The sequence below is a fragment of the Cydia amplana genome, chromosome 8, assembly GCF_948474715.1.
Source record: "Cydia amplana chromosome 8, ilCydAmpl1.1, whole genome shotgun sequence".
Taxonomy (NCBI): domain Eukaryota; kingdom Metazoa; phylum Arthropoda; class Insecta; order Lepidoptera; family Tortricidae; genus Cydia; species Cydia amplana.
This window is the reverse complement of record NC_086076.1, coordinates 67800-84994: the sequence shown is the minus strand read 5'-3', so window position 1 is coordinate 84994 and position 17195 is coordinate 67800. Positions and strand designations below refer to the sequence as shown.

The 17195-nt window shown below is 42.5% G+C and overlaps 2 protein-coding genes across 2 annotated transcripts; one reads left to right on the top strand and one right to left on the bottom strand.

Moving 5' to 3' along the window:
* Positions 1–461: 461 nt before the first annotated feature.
* On the bottom strand, positions 462–8535 carry LOC134650611 (small ribosomal subunit protein eS4). Its single transcript, XM_063505562.1, has 6 exons — positions 8420–8535; positions 7841–8099; positions 7033–7130; positions 5925–6096; positions 3359–3488; positions 462–627 (listed from the first exon to the last, which is right to left on the bottom strand). Exons 1-6 carry the CDS (start codon positions 8420–8422, stop codon positions 498–500), a joined length of 792 nt encoding a protein of 263 aa, XP_063361632.1. The 5' UTR covers positions 8423–8535; the 3' UTR covers positions 462–497.
* Positions 8536–10646: 2111 nt separating this feature from the next.
* Positions 10647–15899, top strand: LOC134650384 (serine/arginine repetitive matrix protein 1-like). The gene is made up of 2 exons (XM_063505339.1): positions 10647–10817; positions 14000–15899. The coding sequence occupies exons 1-2, from the start codon at positions 10747–10749 to the stop codon at positions 15897–15899; spliced, it is 1971 nt and encodes a 656-aa protein (XP_063361409.1). The 5' UTR covers positions 10647–10746.
* The last annotated feature ends 1296 nt before the right edge of the window (positions 15900–17195 follow it).

Sequence of the window (17195 nt, the reverse complement as noted above, 5' to 3'; positions counted from 1 at the left end):
CTGGCATCCATGGGCTATGGTTACCGCTTACCATCGGGTGGGCCGTATTCCTGTTTGCCACCATCAGTGTATTATTAAAAAAAAAATATATCGGGAAAAAAACAGATATTTCTCTTACCAAGTTTCTGACAATTGTCACAAGAAACACGACAATTGTCACATAATTCCGACACAGAACTCATTTCCTGTCAAGAATTGCCGACAATTCTTTTAAATCTTGTGACAATTGTCAGAAACTTGGTAAGAGAAATGTCTGTTTTTTCCCATATAATAGTTTTTTTTAAATAATACACTGATGATGCCAAACAGGAATACGGCCCTCCCGATGGTAATCGATAACCGTAGCCCATGGATGCCTGTGACGTCAGCAACCAGTGATGTTTTATAACTGTCCCACCTGTCGCCGTGGTGAAATAGGGGCCTGGATTTTAGCTCTAACAAGATAGAATAAGAACACGGTATCGGGTTTAATGTTTTTATTTAGATCGCGGTTTAACCTATCCGGCCTGCTGCTTGGCGGCGATGCGCTTGTCTCGCTCCTCGGCGATGGTGAGCCGCACGCCGCGCGCGCGCGGGAGCGAGATGTACGCCTTCGTGCCCTTGCCGATGATGAACACGTTGTTCAACCTGCGCACAAACAACACGCACGCATCAAGCCCTGCGTCGATCGCGTTCAATTACATTTTGCCAGGCCTTTATCTTTCAAACAATTTAGTACCTACATACAGAGTGCTTCCTGTAACAGGAGCAATAAATTAAACTAAAGGCTGTAATCCTCAAACTCATCAACATTTGTTCAGCAACTTTTAAAAATTATGAATCCTTTAGACTTCCTCTTTTTCATACAAAATAAATATTGCCTTCAATGTACGCTGACATCAGTGTGTTTGACGTTGCTTGTCACACTTTAAACATAACAAAATTTGCAATACATTGCGTCTTAGAATAAACTTTAAAGTGTAATAAAAATCAAAACATGAGTTATTTTCAAAAGTTGCTGAACAAATGTTGGTCAGTTTGAGGAGTACAGCCTACAGTTTAATTTATTGTTCCTATTACAGGAAGCACCCTGTATGATAGCCATGATACATCCCGTAACAAGTTACAGAATGGGAAATGCAAATTTTACATGCAAGATCACTAATAGTGTGTATGAAATTATCTCGTATTATATTATGCGATAGGCCCCGGCTCGTAACTATTCTTCAAAAACGGAGAATGAGAAATTACATTTTGTGTTGGCCGGTAGAATGGTCCTGCCTTCCCGGCGATTTTAATTCTACTCGTATTAAGTGGTAATAATAATTATGCAACAGGGCCCCAGATGCGGGAAATAGTTATTTGTACAACAAGAGATCAAAGTTTGATATTTCTTCGAGTGCTTATTTTGAGTCCCGTGCAAGCGAAAGATTCTATACTACTTTAGAATCTTGAGCGTAGTAAGGGACTCAAAAGCGCACGAGATGTAAATAACTTTGATCTCGTGTAGTTCACAAAACTTTTCACCTCAGCAGTGAGAACATATTAGAAAACCCGTAAAAAGGTATTCCTTCTTCATCACTTACCTATTCACTCATGTTTTCTTAAGATATACCAACAATTAAGTTTTCACCTCAGCAGCTCGAACAAGGGTACTTTGCTACTTAAAAATGAGCAAAATTGCATTTTGTTCATTTTGTCTCATTCAGTGAGCAAAATGCGATTTTGCTCACTGTTTTTAAGTAGCAATGTACCCTTGTTCGAGCTGCTGAGGTGAAAATGATATTTCGTTCTTCGATCTTTGCGGTAGGCTCTCAGTTGTGCAGGATCCATAGAAATCGTTTTCCACCCACTCGCCTAATTTTCGGACATAATTTAGAATCGTCCGGGAAGTCAGAACTGTTATAATTTTTATGGATATGTCAAAGGCCTTTGACAGAGTAAGTCATGACATCTTGTTAACAAAACTACACCACTATGGTATCAGGGGGAACTGTTATGAATGGATAAGAACGTACTTAAACCAGCGTGTGCAATGTACAGAAATACCGAAATATGACGATGCCACAAAAACGCTAATAAAATATCGATCTGATTATCTTAATGCTACATCTGGGGTCCCACAAGGCAGTGTCCTTGGACCATTGCTTTTTCTCGTTTATATCAACGACTTGCCATCTATTACTAATCATAAGATGACGCTTTTTGCCGACGACTGCTCGATAGTAGTACAGGAGCAAGACACCATAAATTATGAAAATGCCATCAACCAAGTCTTTGAGGATGTAAACCTGTGGCTCGTAAATAATAATTTGAAAGTCAACCTCCTTAAGACACAATTTATGGAATTTTATGCACCACAAGGGAGGCCTAGGAATGTTAATATAAATTATGATGGTCATGCAATAGAATGTGTGTCATCAATTCGCTTCTTGGGTATTCTTTTAGATTGCCACACAAATTGGAAAGACCATACTGAAATGCTCATAGATAAATTGAATAGGTTCATATTTGCCCTGCGAAGGCTCTCTCAAATCTCTTCACAAAAAACTGCCCTATTAGCATTCAATGGACATGTAATGTCAAATTTGCGTTATGGCCTAATACTTTGGGGTAACTGCAGTAATATGCAAAAAGTATTTCTTCTACAAAAGAAATGTATACGGGCTATATGTGGCGTGCATCATACAGAACCCTGTCGACCTCTTTTCCATGAGTTGAAAGTGATGACGCTACCATCATTATATATATATGAAATAGGTCTATTTGTCAAATACAATATAGGTTTATTTAAAAATAAGACATCTACCACCGCTTATCAATCTCGAAACGGCAGCGACCTATGTTATCCTTACCACTCAAAGTCAGCTTTCTTTGCAAATAACGTTCTATGTATGTCAATAAAAATATTTAATCATTTACCCATAGAAATACGGAACTCAGACATGCCTGAATTTAAATTCAAATTGTATAAATTTTGTTTAGATAAATGTTATTACAAAATTAATGAATACTTGACATCTGTAAATGAATAAATATTTTTTATACTTAATGGTAATACTTATTGTAAATCGTAGGTAGAAATTTGACATTTATAAATGAATAAATAATTTTATATAATGGTAATATTGTAAATCAAAGGTAGAAATGTAATGATATGTGTGTGTATTTTGATGATGTTATTATTGTATAACTAAACTTAGCTTCAATTTGTATATATTTAGTTTTAGTACCTAGCTAGTAAGAAAAATTTGCATGCTTCTTCAAGTGAAATGTACGCCTCCAAAATTATTGTCCACCTATGTCTATCACTACATTTTTGCAAATAAATATATCTTTATCTTTATCTTTATCTTTATAATGGTGCCACGTGGCTGACCTGGTGGCGAAGGTGTGTCCGGTGCTGTCCTTGACGTGCACGATGTCGAAGGAGCCGGGGTGCCTCTCGCGGGACACGATGGTGCCCACGCGACCCAAATTCCTTCCGCCAGTGATCATGCACAGGTTTCCTGGAAAATAATCAAATAACCGTAAAGATACGAATTTAAAACTATAATCTTTGTACAAATGTGCAAGCTGTGGTAAAGACTGATTTTTAGGGTTCCGTAGCCAAATGGCAAAAAACGGAACCCTTATACAGGGTGGATTTTCTTTTTGGGTCAGTGAGGGCAGCTACCAGATCCCGTGCTGCTACGAGAAAACGGTCTTAGAAGACCTTACCTCGATTTCAAATTAATGAAGATTGGCTTTTACAGATTTTGAAAAAAACATACAGGGTGCGAGAAAAAGGTCGTTTTTGACAAACTTTTTTTTTGATGCCAATCGATCCCATTCCTATTCAGGATCAAAAGCTTGTATGGAACCAAAAAAAAAATTCCGGCTACAAAAGCCACAAATCGAGGAAAACTTTTCCCATACAATTGGTATGAAAACGAAAACTTTTATTTTTCACATGCTATTTTTGTATGCCAATCGATTCCATTCCTATAACTTTCGATAATGTACTAAAAAGCCACAAATTAATAAAAACTTTTGCATACATTTACTATGGAGAAAACGTGAAATTTTATTCACAATTTTCTATCTCGCCCATCAGTCTTACAGCAATGTCTTCATACAGTATTATGATCCTTAAATGTAACAGGACTGATTGGGCAGATAGAAAAATGTGAATTAAATTTCACGTTTTCTCCATAGTAAATGTATGCAAAAGTTTTTATTAATTTGTGGCTTTTTAGTACATTATCGAAAGTTGACCCCTAGGAAACTATTGATACTGGATAGGAATGGAATCGATTGGCATACAAAAATAGCATATGAAAAATAAAAGTTTTCATTTTCATACAAATTGTATGGGAAAAGTTTTCCTCGATTTGTGGCTTTTCTAGCCGGAATTTTTTTTTTTGCTTCCATACAAGTTTTTGATCCTGAATAGGAATGGGATCGATTGGCATCAAAAAAAAAAATTGTCAAAAATGCCCTTTTTCTCGCACCCTGTATGTTTTTTTCAAAATCTGTAAAAGCCAATCTTCATTAATTTGAAATCGAGGGAAGGTCTTCTAAGACCATTTTCTCGTAGCAGCACGGGATCTGGTAGCTGCCCTCACTGACCCAAAAAGAAAATCCACCCTGTAGATTCGTCATGTCTGTCTGTCCGTCTATCTGTCCGTCTATCTGTCCGTCCGTATGTCACAGCCACTTTTCTCCGAAACTATAAGAACTATACTGTTAAAACTTGGTAAGTAGATGTATTCTGTGAACCGCATTAAGATTTTCACACAAAAATAGAAAAAAAACAATAAATTTTTGGGGTTCCCCATACTTCGAACTGAAACTCAAAAATTTTTTTTCATCAAACCCATACGTGTGGGGTATCTATGGATAGGTCTTCAAAAATGATATTGAGGTTTCTAATATCATTTTTTTCTAAACTGAATAGTTTGCGCGAGAGGCACTTCCAAAGTGGTAAAATGTGTGTCCCCCCCCCCTGTAACTTCTAAAATAAGAGAATGATAAAACTAAAAAAAATATATGATGTACATTACCATGTAAACTTCCACCGAAAATTGGTTTGAACGAGATCTAGTAAGTAGTTTTTTTTTTATACGTCATAAATCGCCTAAATACGGAACCCTTCATGGGCGAGTCCGACTCGCACTTGGCCGCTTTTTAAGTTTTCTCTATGCAACAACATTAACAACAATTAGTAATAATGTGTTGTAAAAAAAGGGCTGGTGGCCTAGCGGTAAGAGCGTGCGACTCGCAATCCGGAGGTCGCGGGTTTGAACCCCGGCTAGTACCGATGAGTTTTTCGGAACTTATGTACGAAATATCATTTGATATTTACCAGTCGCTTTTCGGTGAAGGAAAACATCGTGAGGAAGCCGGACTAATCCAAATACGGGCTATAGTTTACCCTCCGGGTTGGAAGGTCAGATGGCAGTCGCTTTCGTAAAAACTCGTTCCCACGCCAATAACTTGGGATTAGTTGCCGAGCGGACCCCAGGTTCCCATAAGCCGTGGCAAAATGCCGGGACGACGCGAGGAAAATGATGAGTAATAATGTTTTAAACAAAAATATGAGGTAACGAAAATATGGACGAAACATAAAAAACATCAAGATGAGGATATGGAAAAAATTTAATAAAATTCTCATGTATTTGTAGTTCCTACAAAACCTAGTACTAACAACAAAAACTGAACACCAGTGAAGCTTAATGTCTTTGCAATCACGTTTACAAATTGCGAGCCAAGAGTATACTTGTAACTGCCTAATCGGTATGTATCCTCCCGCGTTTGTCTATATCTTTTCGACGACGTTGACAATGTCACGAGATAGTAAATATGTATATTCTTCTGTCCCGACTAGAATCTAGAGTTTTATTCATGTTTATTTGCGGATAATTTCCATACATTTCAGTAATGTAATCAGCGTGTCCACTCACCGGACTCGAACTTGATGAAGTCCATGATCTTGCCGGTGGCGATGTCGAGCTGCACGGAGTCGTTGACCTTGATGAGCGGGTCCGGGTAGCGCAGCGTGCGCCCGTCGTGCGTGCTCAGCAGCGGCACGGCCTTGGGGCCCGTCGCCACGCGCCGCACCTTGCACAGCTTGTACTGCAACCACGACACTAACATCACCACCCACACACGCTACATCACCACCCACACTAGCGCCTCCTAAACGACAGCGTCAGTATTAACACTTTCCCTGCCGACGCGAGCCGAGAAAGAGAAGCATCTAGCGGGTCGCTAGCGGGGAATGTATTAAGGCCGTGCAACGTTAGCGGCACCATTAGAGGAAAGCAAACTGAACACTGTCAACGACCATCTAATATAACCTAAAATGCTTGCAGAAAGCAATATTACTACTCCGCTGAGTACGAGTTAATTTAATTAATAGTTTTAACCTTTTTACACGACAATCGTGACAAAAACATTTTTCTATAAAACCTAGAAGACTTGTTTAGACATCTTATACTTTTTACTACTACGAAACTGAAATTTTGTTAATAAACATTGCAGTTAGGTTACTGTAAGCCAGCGGTCGGCAACCCGCGGCCCGTGAACCTGTCACTTGCGGCCCGCGAGCCTCTCTGGCTATTTTGTATGTAATATTGACAAACGACAATGTCTAGTCTAGTCATAAATATTAACAGAGTGCGGCCCGCGTCAACTTCGTTACCTACTATGTGGCCCTTGGCTGCTAAAAGGTTGCCGACCGCTGCTGTAAGCCGTGCCATTTTAAAACATCATTTTTATTTACTCTTAATTTCCTCAAGTCATCATCAAATATAGATCATTGCAAATATTTGAACAAAGCCTCTATTACCAAAACATGCATGTTCAGATATTATAGACCTTGGCACTTTTGATATAATATATGTGATGTTAATTATATTATGACAAATTAAAATGTGACATTTTTAATTAGAGATACCATATTGTAGTCATTTGTTGGTAGCAACAATAAGTTACTGCATATTTCTGGCAGTAATACCTTTTGCTCTCACACAAATACACAAAAGATATGAAATAGAGCAAGTGTCTAACCTTGGCCTCCTCGGGAGTGATGCGGTGGATGGTGAAGCGTCCCTTCACGTCGTAGATCAGACGGAACAGCTCATTGGTCTTCTCAATCGACACCACATCTAGAACATACCACACGTCAAGCAAAATATAACACTAGGCATCAATACAGGATGTAATGCTGGGAAATTACAATAAGTTATTAAAATTATATTAAAGTGTTGAATATTTAGACTGACCAGCATAATATAATGAAGAATAGACACAAACAACCAAAGTTTTTGGCAGTCAAATATATAGTCAACTAGCGACCCGCCCTGGCTTTGCAAAGGTTAACAAATTATACATAAACCCTTCCTCTTCGATCACTCTATCTATTAAATCAAAACCGCATCAAAATCCATTGCATAGTTTTAAAGATCTAAGCATACATACAGACAGACAGACAGACAGGGAAGCGACTTTGTTTTATACTATGTAGTGATGTTACCCAGGACATTAAACACGAATTAATCGACATCTTGATTCTATAATGTTCAATAGCGGTAGAGCACATACAACATACATAAAAACCATTCAAATCAAAATCCACCTGTTAGGATTTGCAGAAAGTAGCTGTTATAGCCTTCCATTTCAAGGTATGGTAGAGCTGTGACAGAAAACTTCTTCTTGACAACTTAATCGCAACTTAGTCACAATGACCACAGAAAATTGTTTATGACAATGCATAGAGGTAGGCGTTGATCTAGACCTAGATGTCTCTAGCATGGCAACTGTCCGCTGCCAGTCCTCAGCCGGCAGTAAGGGCGTGCAGTAGTGAAGCAGCACTCACCCATGAATCCGGCCGGGTAGGTGGGGTCGGTGCGGACGCGGTGGTCCACGCGCACGAGTCGCTGCTTCACGATGCGCAGCGCCTCGTCGCCGGTCAGCGCGTACTTCAGCCTGTTGCGCAGGAACACCACGAGCGGCAGGCACTCGCGCAGCCGGTGCGGGCCCGTGCTCGGCCGCGGCGCGTATACGCCTCCAAGCTTGTCCAACATCCATGCCTTGGGCGCGTTCAGACGCTTCAAGTGCTTTTTGGGGCCGCGAGCCTGCACACACAAACACACTTACCGACAAACCGCAAATGAGGCCAAAGAACGGCCTGATCGGCAGCGCCGCATAGACAGCTCTCACGAGAGAAAATAATCACTGTACCGTAAACTTATATCATGTTATTAATCGACGACGACAAGTAACCCGCAAATTTTGTCTTCACAATAACTATGTAAATATAAGGTTATAAATCAAAATACGCGGTCTAATCAATCCCCAGACACTACGCAAATTTTACAAATAGGATTAAATTAGTTTTATGCACATAAAATGGGCGATTTTTATGGATTTACATTTAAAAGTTACTTAGACTCACCATGTTTAAGACAAACTTTTGACAGAAAGGAAATGTCAAATTTTACATACACTGTCACAGAGTATTGAGCATTTGCGTCAAGCGTTTCGTTATTGCTAATTTACGAAGCAAACATTTGTTAACAAAACGCTTGCTTACAAAATCTGCGCCCCAAAAATTTGTTTTAGTAGAAAAGCCGGCCGCAAAATTTCTAACCGACTTGATACCACGATGAAATGTACAATGGTTTCCCATAAAAGTGATGCTAAGTCCGAATTCAATAGTCTGCCACGGCGGAATTTGCCGAAAGTACGAAAAAGAAGGCCACTTTCTGTGCGAAAAAAGGGGGCTGATCATGAATCTAGTATAACTGGATCTGGCATGAAGGGTCGGGGGAAATGACCGAACGGGATAGTCTTATGTATCTTTCAGTAGGAGTAGCAGCGAAAGCCCTATTATTGTTTGTCCTTGTCACAGTCTCACATTTTTTTATTCTCCACCGTAAATTAGTATTGATTATGGTGGGCAACAGGGATGTTACGGAGCTCCGTTTCCGTTTCCGTTAAGTCGGAACTTCCGTTTGGTATTACACATCCGCTTCTGTTCCGGTTCCGTTACTTTTGAAACGGAAGTATATCGAATGTCAATGCTTAGCGCGGCAGCGGGACATGAGCAGCGTCCATCAAAAACAAACAGGTTTATACCAGTCATTCGCTCATCGCCCCGCTTGCCACGTGCTGCACTAATTTGTTGTTTAGTATTATTCGTGTTACCTATTGAAATTAAAACTACCTATTCGTATGTGTTGTGTTGCGTAATGTGTACCTACGGACAGTACAGGCTACTGTGTGTGGTGAATGTTAGTGAGTAAAAAAACGAACAATGAAATCAAAATCAGTTTCAAAGTTCGATTTGGAATTTTGTTTTTAATAGACCTACCCTTATAGTCCGTGGTGTTCACTTAATTATACGGCAACGGCAAATGATGATGATGGAATTTCCTTTTGCAGAGTTGCTCCTTTTGACTAACAGATTGATTTAGGTTAGTAGGGGAGCCAATTGAATTCTTAATTGCATCTTTGAGTTACATGAAAATATCGATACCACATAGCAAAACTTAATTTTTTTACAAATTTCGGGAGGCCTACCCCCCCTTAAGTCAATTTTGCATCAGAAATTCGGTTGACAAGGAAATTCCATCATCATCATTTCCCGTAAATCGCACTTTTTTGTCGTTAACACTACCACGGACTATAACATCTCTTCCACCTACTTATAGCTGGTCAACCAAATCTTGTCAGTAAAAAAAGGCGCGAAATTCAAATTTTCTATGGGACGATATCCCTTCGCGCCTACAATTTTCAAATTTGCCGCCTTTTTCTACTGTCAAGATCTGGTTGATCAAGTATATCTATCACTCAGGTTCGATTCTAGTTCCGTTTTCGGTTCCGTTTCTGGTTCCGCTTCCGTTTCCGATAAACTAAACTGAAAACATCTGTTTCCGTTTTCGGTTCCGATAACATCCGTTACATCCCTGGTATAGAGTTAAAACAAGAAAAGTCTGCAGCGATTTTGATAGCCCACGCAGTGCAAGTGTTATTTACACGTCATAAATTTATAGAAGTTTGACGTCTAAAATGACACTTGCACTGCGTGGACATGGCGTGGGCTATCAAAATCGCTGCAGACTTTTCGCGGTCTGACTAGTAATTCACTGAAGTCAAAACACTGTAGAGAAGCTGTAGAGCCGAAAGAGAAGAGTCGTAGAATTAAAGGTAAAATACGACGAAAATCTCGAAAACTACCATAGTGAATTTAGCTGTACCACCTGACATTCATTAAATAAATTCTGCAAATGGTGTTAAGGCCCCAGTACACAATGGGCCATCGCCGGCCACTCCAAGGGACGCAGCCATGCCGTAGAATGAGATAGCAATATCACTTGCTCCCTCTAACGCATAAATGCGTCCCTTGGAGTGGCCAGCGATGGCCCTTTGTGTACTGGGGCCTTTAAAAGTATGAAAATCGATACGTTTGATTTGATCTTTAGGACATTTGAAACAATTTGAACCGAAGCACCAAAAAAAGGAGAGGAGTTACGACGACATCTTTTTAATTTGTATTTTGTATGTAATAAAAAAGACTTGACTCCACACTCGCGCACGAGTGTGGAGGGAGCTTATGAATACATACTTTAAAAAAAGAAAAAAATGAGTTTTTGGTTATGGTAACAAAAATTTGTCAAAACAACCGATATACATGCTCTTACAGGTTATGTTATTATTATAACCTTAAATTAGTTATTTAAATAAAATATTGAGAAGAATAGTGCACCGTCCACTGTAGCAATGGGGTCGTCAGACGAGGAGTTTGGTTGGACGAACACATCAAATGATGACTCCAATACGGAACCGGAAAAGTAAGATTTTTTAAATATTAGTTGGTTTACGCCTGCTGGCTGGTTTCCGCTCAAAACCCAAATTCACACACTAGTAAACACTAACAATAACATTTTATTTATTTAACAAGATTAATTGTAGACAAAAACTGTATGTCCATTGATAAGAGTGATGTTTTTATTTTAACTAAGTCAGATTTAAGTTTACAGCATTTAACTACCAGCCATTACGCACTCTTATTTAACAAACTTTTATTTTACTTGCAAAGTTTGTATGTAATGTAATATTCGGGTCAACTCTTGCAAGCTAAACTAGACCCACTCTCCATTATTTGATTGAGTCGAAACTTCGCATACATAATATATGTAAGTTGGGTGACAAAATGCAATATTATGGTGCCAACTTAGCTTGGTCCAACTCCAGTGCTTGTTGCATAGTTCAAAGTAGTTTTTCCTCAGTCACCTGTTGACCATGAACGCTGTAAAGGATTCGAAATGTTGTGATGTTGTATAAATTCAATATACGTGATATTTTCCTCCGTTTTAATAGTCTTATTTCATGAGTAACTATTGCAGTAACCGAAGACAATATTATGTTAAAAGTAGCTGAAATAACATTTCCCCAAATTCTGATTTGACAAGATAAATTGGTGTTGTCTCTTATCTTTGTTAGTTTTGTTGTATTGACATACTTATTGCATAGATAGCCAGATTAAACAATATCAGTTACCTAATTGTTTGCCAAACATAAAAAGATTATTCCAGAGTTTTTTTCTTCATTAAATATGTATTGCAATTTTGTGGACTTTTTTATGCCAGTGTATGAGTGTAACTTTAATTTTTTGTATCCATTGGATATACTTGACCACTCTGAAGTCTCTCAAGCCAGAAACAGCAAGTGAGTGAACATAGAATGAGTGTTCACTCTCAGTTAATCATTCACACAGGCTTCAGAGCTGTTGGCTGAAATATATTATTGAATATATTCATTAGTTATGTATAATGTTAATGTGTAATAAATGAAGGAGATTATCACAAGCCAGTAGGACTTTTCAGATTATAATAATAATAATAATGGTGGTGCTGCTGGTGGCACCCTAGGTTAGGTTTTTTATAATGTGTTTATATGTATTTTGTAGAGATGCACCGGATATCCGGTTACTATCCGGTATCCGGCCTATCCGGCCGTTATCTTAGTATCCGGCCGGATACCGGATAGTGACCTACTATCCGGCCGGATACCGTTAGTAAAATTAACACATTTTGGGGTAAAAAATGGAATCTAAAAAACAGTCACGGTCATAATACGAGCAATAGAAATTTGGAATCTAGTGGTATTGACCACTAGATTTCAATTCTATTAGTAGATTTTAAATGCTTAGCAGTGGAGATATTATTGAACGAAATACACGAAATCGAAATTCAAAAGTCGGCCCCCAGGTCGAAACCTGCACGACGCGCACCTGCAAAACTCAAACTATAGGTATAGTTCCGCTGGCCGAATATCCGGCGGCCGGATACCGGATATTCGGCCAGTGACCAGGCCGGATATCCGGTATCCGACCAAACAACTATCCGTTGCATCTCTAGTATTTTGTATTGTTTTTGTAAGTGTTTTTGTATTTTATTTTTATATCCATATTATAAAATAACCTAACCTAAGATCAAAAATAAATAAAGTGAATAATAATATTGCGGACGAAGTAATTTTAATAACAAAACTTCCGTGAGACAAAGACATAGTAAATATATTAAAAACGGGTCACTCACGTATTTTAAGTCGAAAAACGCTCGACATGTTTCACTTCGTACCGAGAAGTGTCATCAGGAACTTGCGTTTACGGTGACGGACCGGCGCAGTAATGATGACGAACAACTATCGGAAATATATCCTGAAGGACGGTACGGTCGACATTTGTCGGGCATGCCGCCGTCCCGGAGAGTCACTCAGGCATATCATTTCCGGTTGCTCTCATCTTGCTAACGGCGAGTACTTGCACAGACATAATCTCGTAGCCAGGATTATTCATCAGCAGCTTGCTCTTTTATACGGCCTTGTGGACCGCGAAGTACCGTACCACAAGTATTCACCTGCGCCAGTTCTCGAGAATGGTCGTGCCACGCTCTATTGGGATCGATCTATCATCACTGACAGGACTATTGTAGCCAATAAGCCTGACATTGTGATAATAGATCGAGCGCAACGCCGTTGACATCACCATCCCCCATGATGAGAATTTCGTGAAAGCCGAGAAGGACAAGTCCAGTAAGTACCTAGACTTGGCTCACGAGATAACCGTCATGTGGGATGTTGATTCGACGATCATTGTCCCGATAGTTGTTTCAGCGAACGGTCTAATAGCGAAGAGTCTCGACCAACATCTTGAGAGACTCTTGCTAGGTGGTTGGATCAAGGGCCAGATGCAGAAGGCGGTGATCTTGGACACGGCGCGGATAGTCCGCCGGTTCCTCTCTGCGACCCTGAGCACCGGCAGCTTGGGCCTTGCCCCGCTGCTGGCGGCACCATAGGTTAGGTTTTTTATAATAAATAAATAAATATGTTTATATGTATTTTTTTATTGTTTTGTGTTTTTATATTTTACTTTTATATTCATATTATAAATCACCTAGCCTAAGAGTTCAAGTAAATAAAGAGTATAATAATAACAGACGTCTTATCTTAATAACTTTACGCTAGCTAATCCCCATATGCCCATGTTTAGTTAAGTTCCATATACCTTTATGATTAATAAGAACTGATTCTCCGAGACAGGGCGAGGTAAACTGAACGGAGTTCACGCCGGACTCATCATACTCACGCCGCTGGAAGATGGCGGCACCAGCGAGGCCCAGCACACACACACCGGCCACACCCTCCTCGAACCACCCTCCTCCATCCTCCACACCGCCTTCAGCGCCATCAAAAACGTCTTCTCCTCAGTCACACCATCTTTCCAATCCCCCGAACCAGAAGCAGACACGTACCAACCCCACCGGCTCCCGCCTTCAAACCGATATATGACCTGGGGCGCCGTCAACTCCTACAGAGAGCCGGCCATGGTCGAAGCGCACTCTGACTATGACCCTCGCAACCCATACCCTGTCTATCTGTTAGTTTAATAAAGATGATTGTAGGTGATTGAATAACTAGCATATTCTGAGAGACTTGCATTCATTTTCACATACTATTTCTTTTATTTCAGGCCATATGATGGCGAATCAGAGTCTGGCAAAATCTACAAAAAGAAACTTCAAAAGGAGCTGTTTCAAAATGGCGACCACAATGAGTCTCACGAGCGTAAAAAACTCAAGAAGCTGAAGCGAGAGGAGTCCTCCTCCCTATCCCTTTCACCCCGCCGCGTCAAACGCGAGTCTCTCGCCAACGGGCACGATGACTCCGCCGCGGCCGAGCACATGCTCAAGAGGAAGATCAAGGAAGAAAAAGCGAGCTTCGCCGTCCCGCGGGGCTCCCCGCGCAAGCGCCGCGCCTCCGCCGCCAACATCGAGCCCGAGCCCGAGGCCGAGCCCGAACAGCCTCGAAAGAAAAAAAAGAAGAAGCGCGACAAAGAAAGAGACGAACAGGAATCCTCCGCTCCTGAGGCCGTCGACGGCCCCGCCGCGGAGCCCGCAGAGAACCCCGACGATGCCGCCACCGACGAGCCGGCCGAGGGCTCCGAGCCCCCCAAGAAAAAAAAGAAAAGAAAGAAAACTGTAAGAGAATCCTCAAACGACCGGGAACATTTCGACGGGAGGTGGAAATTCGAGGCGGAGGAGACGGTCGTCCGGGAACGCCCGACGCCAAAGAAGCGCGAGGAAGAAGTCGAGCCTTTCACGAGTAAGGAGTTCGTCAGCGACGACGATTCCTCGGAGGACGAGCGGCCCGCGGCTCCCCCGGCGCGCTCCCGAGCTAGCCCGAGCGACGCCGAGTCCGTCGAACCTCCCCGGCGAGCGAGAACGTCCGACAGGATAACCTTCGAGGAGGAGTCGCGGGCCGAGACCGCATCTAAAACTCGAAAAGAATCGCACGCGTCGACGGAATCTCCCCGCCGACCCCGACTATCGGAAAGGATCACGTTCGAGGAGGACTCGCGGGCGGGGCCCGAACCTCCCGCGCCGGCTCAAAAGATAACTCGGAGGGGATCCCCGCCCGTCGAACGCCGGAGGATATCCGAGAGGATCACGTTCGAGGACTCCGACTCGGAGCCGGAGCGGGCGGCCGAGCCGCCGGCCGCGGCGCGGGCGGCCTCGCCCCCGGCCCCGGGGCGCGGCGCCGAGGCGGCCGGCCGCCTCGGCAGGTTCCTCCGGGCCCACGCGCACATGCGCCCCGTCCTCGGCGAGTTCCCGCCCGGCGCCGCCGTCACCGCCGACGACGACGTGTGGATCGTCCGCTGCCCCCGGGACCTGCCCGTCGGCGCGCTGAGGGGGATCGCGCTCGACGTCGACTTCAGGAGCAAGGTGAAGATCGGCGGGCGGGCGTACGAGGCGACGCCGGCGGCGGCGGGACAGGGCGGCGCGCGCGTGGCGCTGCTGGCGCCGGCGGCGCGCGGGCGCGGGTTCTGCGTGCGCGCCGTGCCGGTGCGCGGCGAGCTGCGCCTGCGCGCGCGCCCGCCGCGCGTCCCGGCGCCGCGGCAGCAGGACGACGGCGAGCCGGAGCGCGTCCCGCTGCCCGAGACGAGGCCCAGGCACCCGCTGCTGGGCGCCGACTTCGACCGCGCGCTGCCGCCCGACGTGAGGAGACGTCTGGCCGCCGCCGGCGCCCGCTCGGAGGAGGTCGTCGACGAGGTCGATCGCGACGCGCGGCGAGACAAAAAGAAGAAGAGAAAGAAGCGCGGGGAGCGCCCGGACCCCGAGCCGGAGCCCGAGCCGGACCCCGAGCCGGAGCCCGAGCCGGAGCCCGAGCCGGAGGTCGAGCCGGAGCCCGAACGGAGGAAACGCAAGCGGAGACGCGGCTCGGGGCCCGGGCCGCGCGAGCCCGAGCGGGAGCGGGAGTCTCCGCCGCGGAAGAGGAAGGTCAAAAAAGAAAAGAGAGATAAGAAGCGGCGCGACGACGCCGCCGTGTGGGACTCCGAGCGGGCCATCGAGGAGAACCTCTTCGACTTTTAATTATGTCGTGTTATAGTATTTTTTCTACTCCCGTACTTTTATTTGTCATTTAAAGGGTCGTAATAATAAACGACTATCTTATAGTTGTCGAGACGAGTCTTTAGTCTATTCCCCAAAAAAAGTATTTGTACATGCACGCAGTATCTTTTTGGCACTTTTACGATACTTCGTTTAAACACCGCTTAAAAAATATTGTACGAAATACATTGTTGCCATTGTCATTTAATTGTCATCTCTGACAGATGAGTGAACATTATTAGACATGTTTTTTAGGGTTCCGTAGCCAAATGGCAAAAAACGGAACCCTTATAGATTCGTCATGTCTGTCTGTCTGTCCGTCTGTCCGTCTGTCTGTCCGTCCGTATGTCACAGCCACTTTTCTCCGAAACTATAAGAACTATACTGTTGAAACTTGGTAAGTAGATGTATTCTGTGAACCGCATTAAGATTTTCAGACAAAAATAGAATAAAAAACAATAAATTTTTGGGGTTCCCCATACTTCGAACTGAAACTCAAAAATTTTTTTTTCATCAAACCCATACGTGTGGCGTATCTATGGATAGGTCTTCAAAAATGATATTGAGGTTTCTAATATCATTTTTTTCTAAACTGAATAGTTTGCGCGAGAGACACTTCCAAAGTGGTAAAATGTGTGTCCCCCCCCTGTAACTTCTAAAATAAGAGAATGATAAAATTAAAAAAAATATATGATGTACATTACCATGTAAACTTCCACCGAAAATTGGTTTGAACGAGATCTAGTAAGTAGTTTTTTTTTTAATACGTCATAAATCGCCTAAATACGGAACCCTTCATGGGCGAGTCCGACTCGCACTTGGCCGCTTTTTTTTCATTCATTATTTTCCCGCTCGTACCCTCCATTCTTTGCTACTTCATAATCAAGACTTGTCTTGACAACTATAAGATAGGGGTTTAAAGGGTTATGTAGCATAATTTCTAAAATCAAATTTCCTAAGTACGAAATTCCTAAAGACAACATCGAAAATCAAAATGTCTAATGTACGAAATTCCTAAAAATACATGTCCTACGGTTAATCAACCTACTATTTAAATGTCTAAAGTACAATACTGCTAGTGCACGAAAATACTAACGATCTTTTTTCCTACGTTCAGTTGACCTAAGTAAGTTTAAAATGTATAAACTGCGAAATTTCTAACGACATTTGTCCTACGTTTAGCTGACCTTAGCTTAAAGAGTCAAACGTACGCAACTTTATTTCCAAAAAACTTCCTTTACAACTTAACTAGACGAAGCCCCGCTTCGCAGGGCTCCT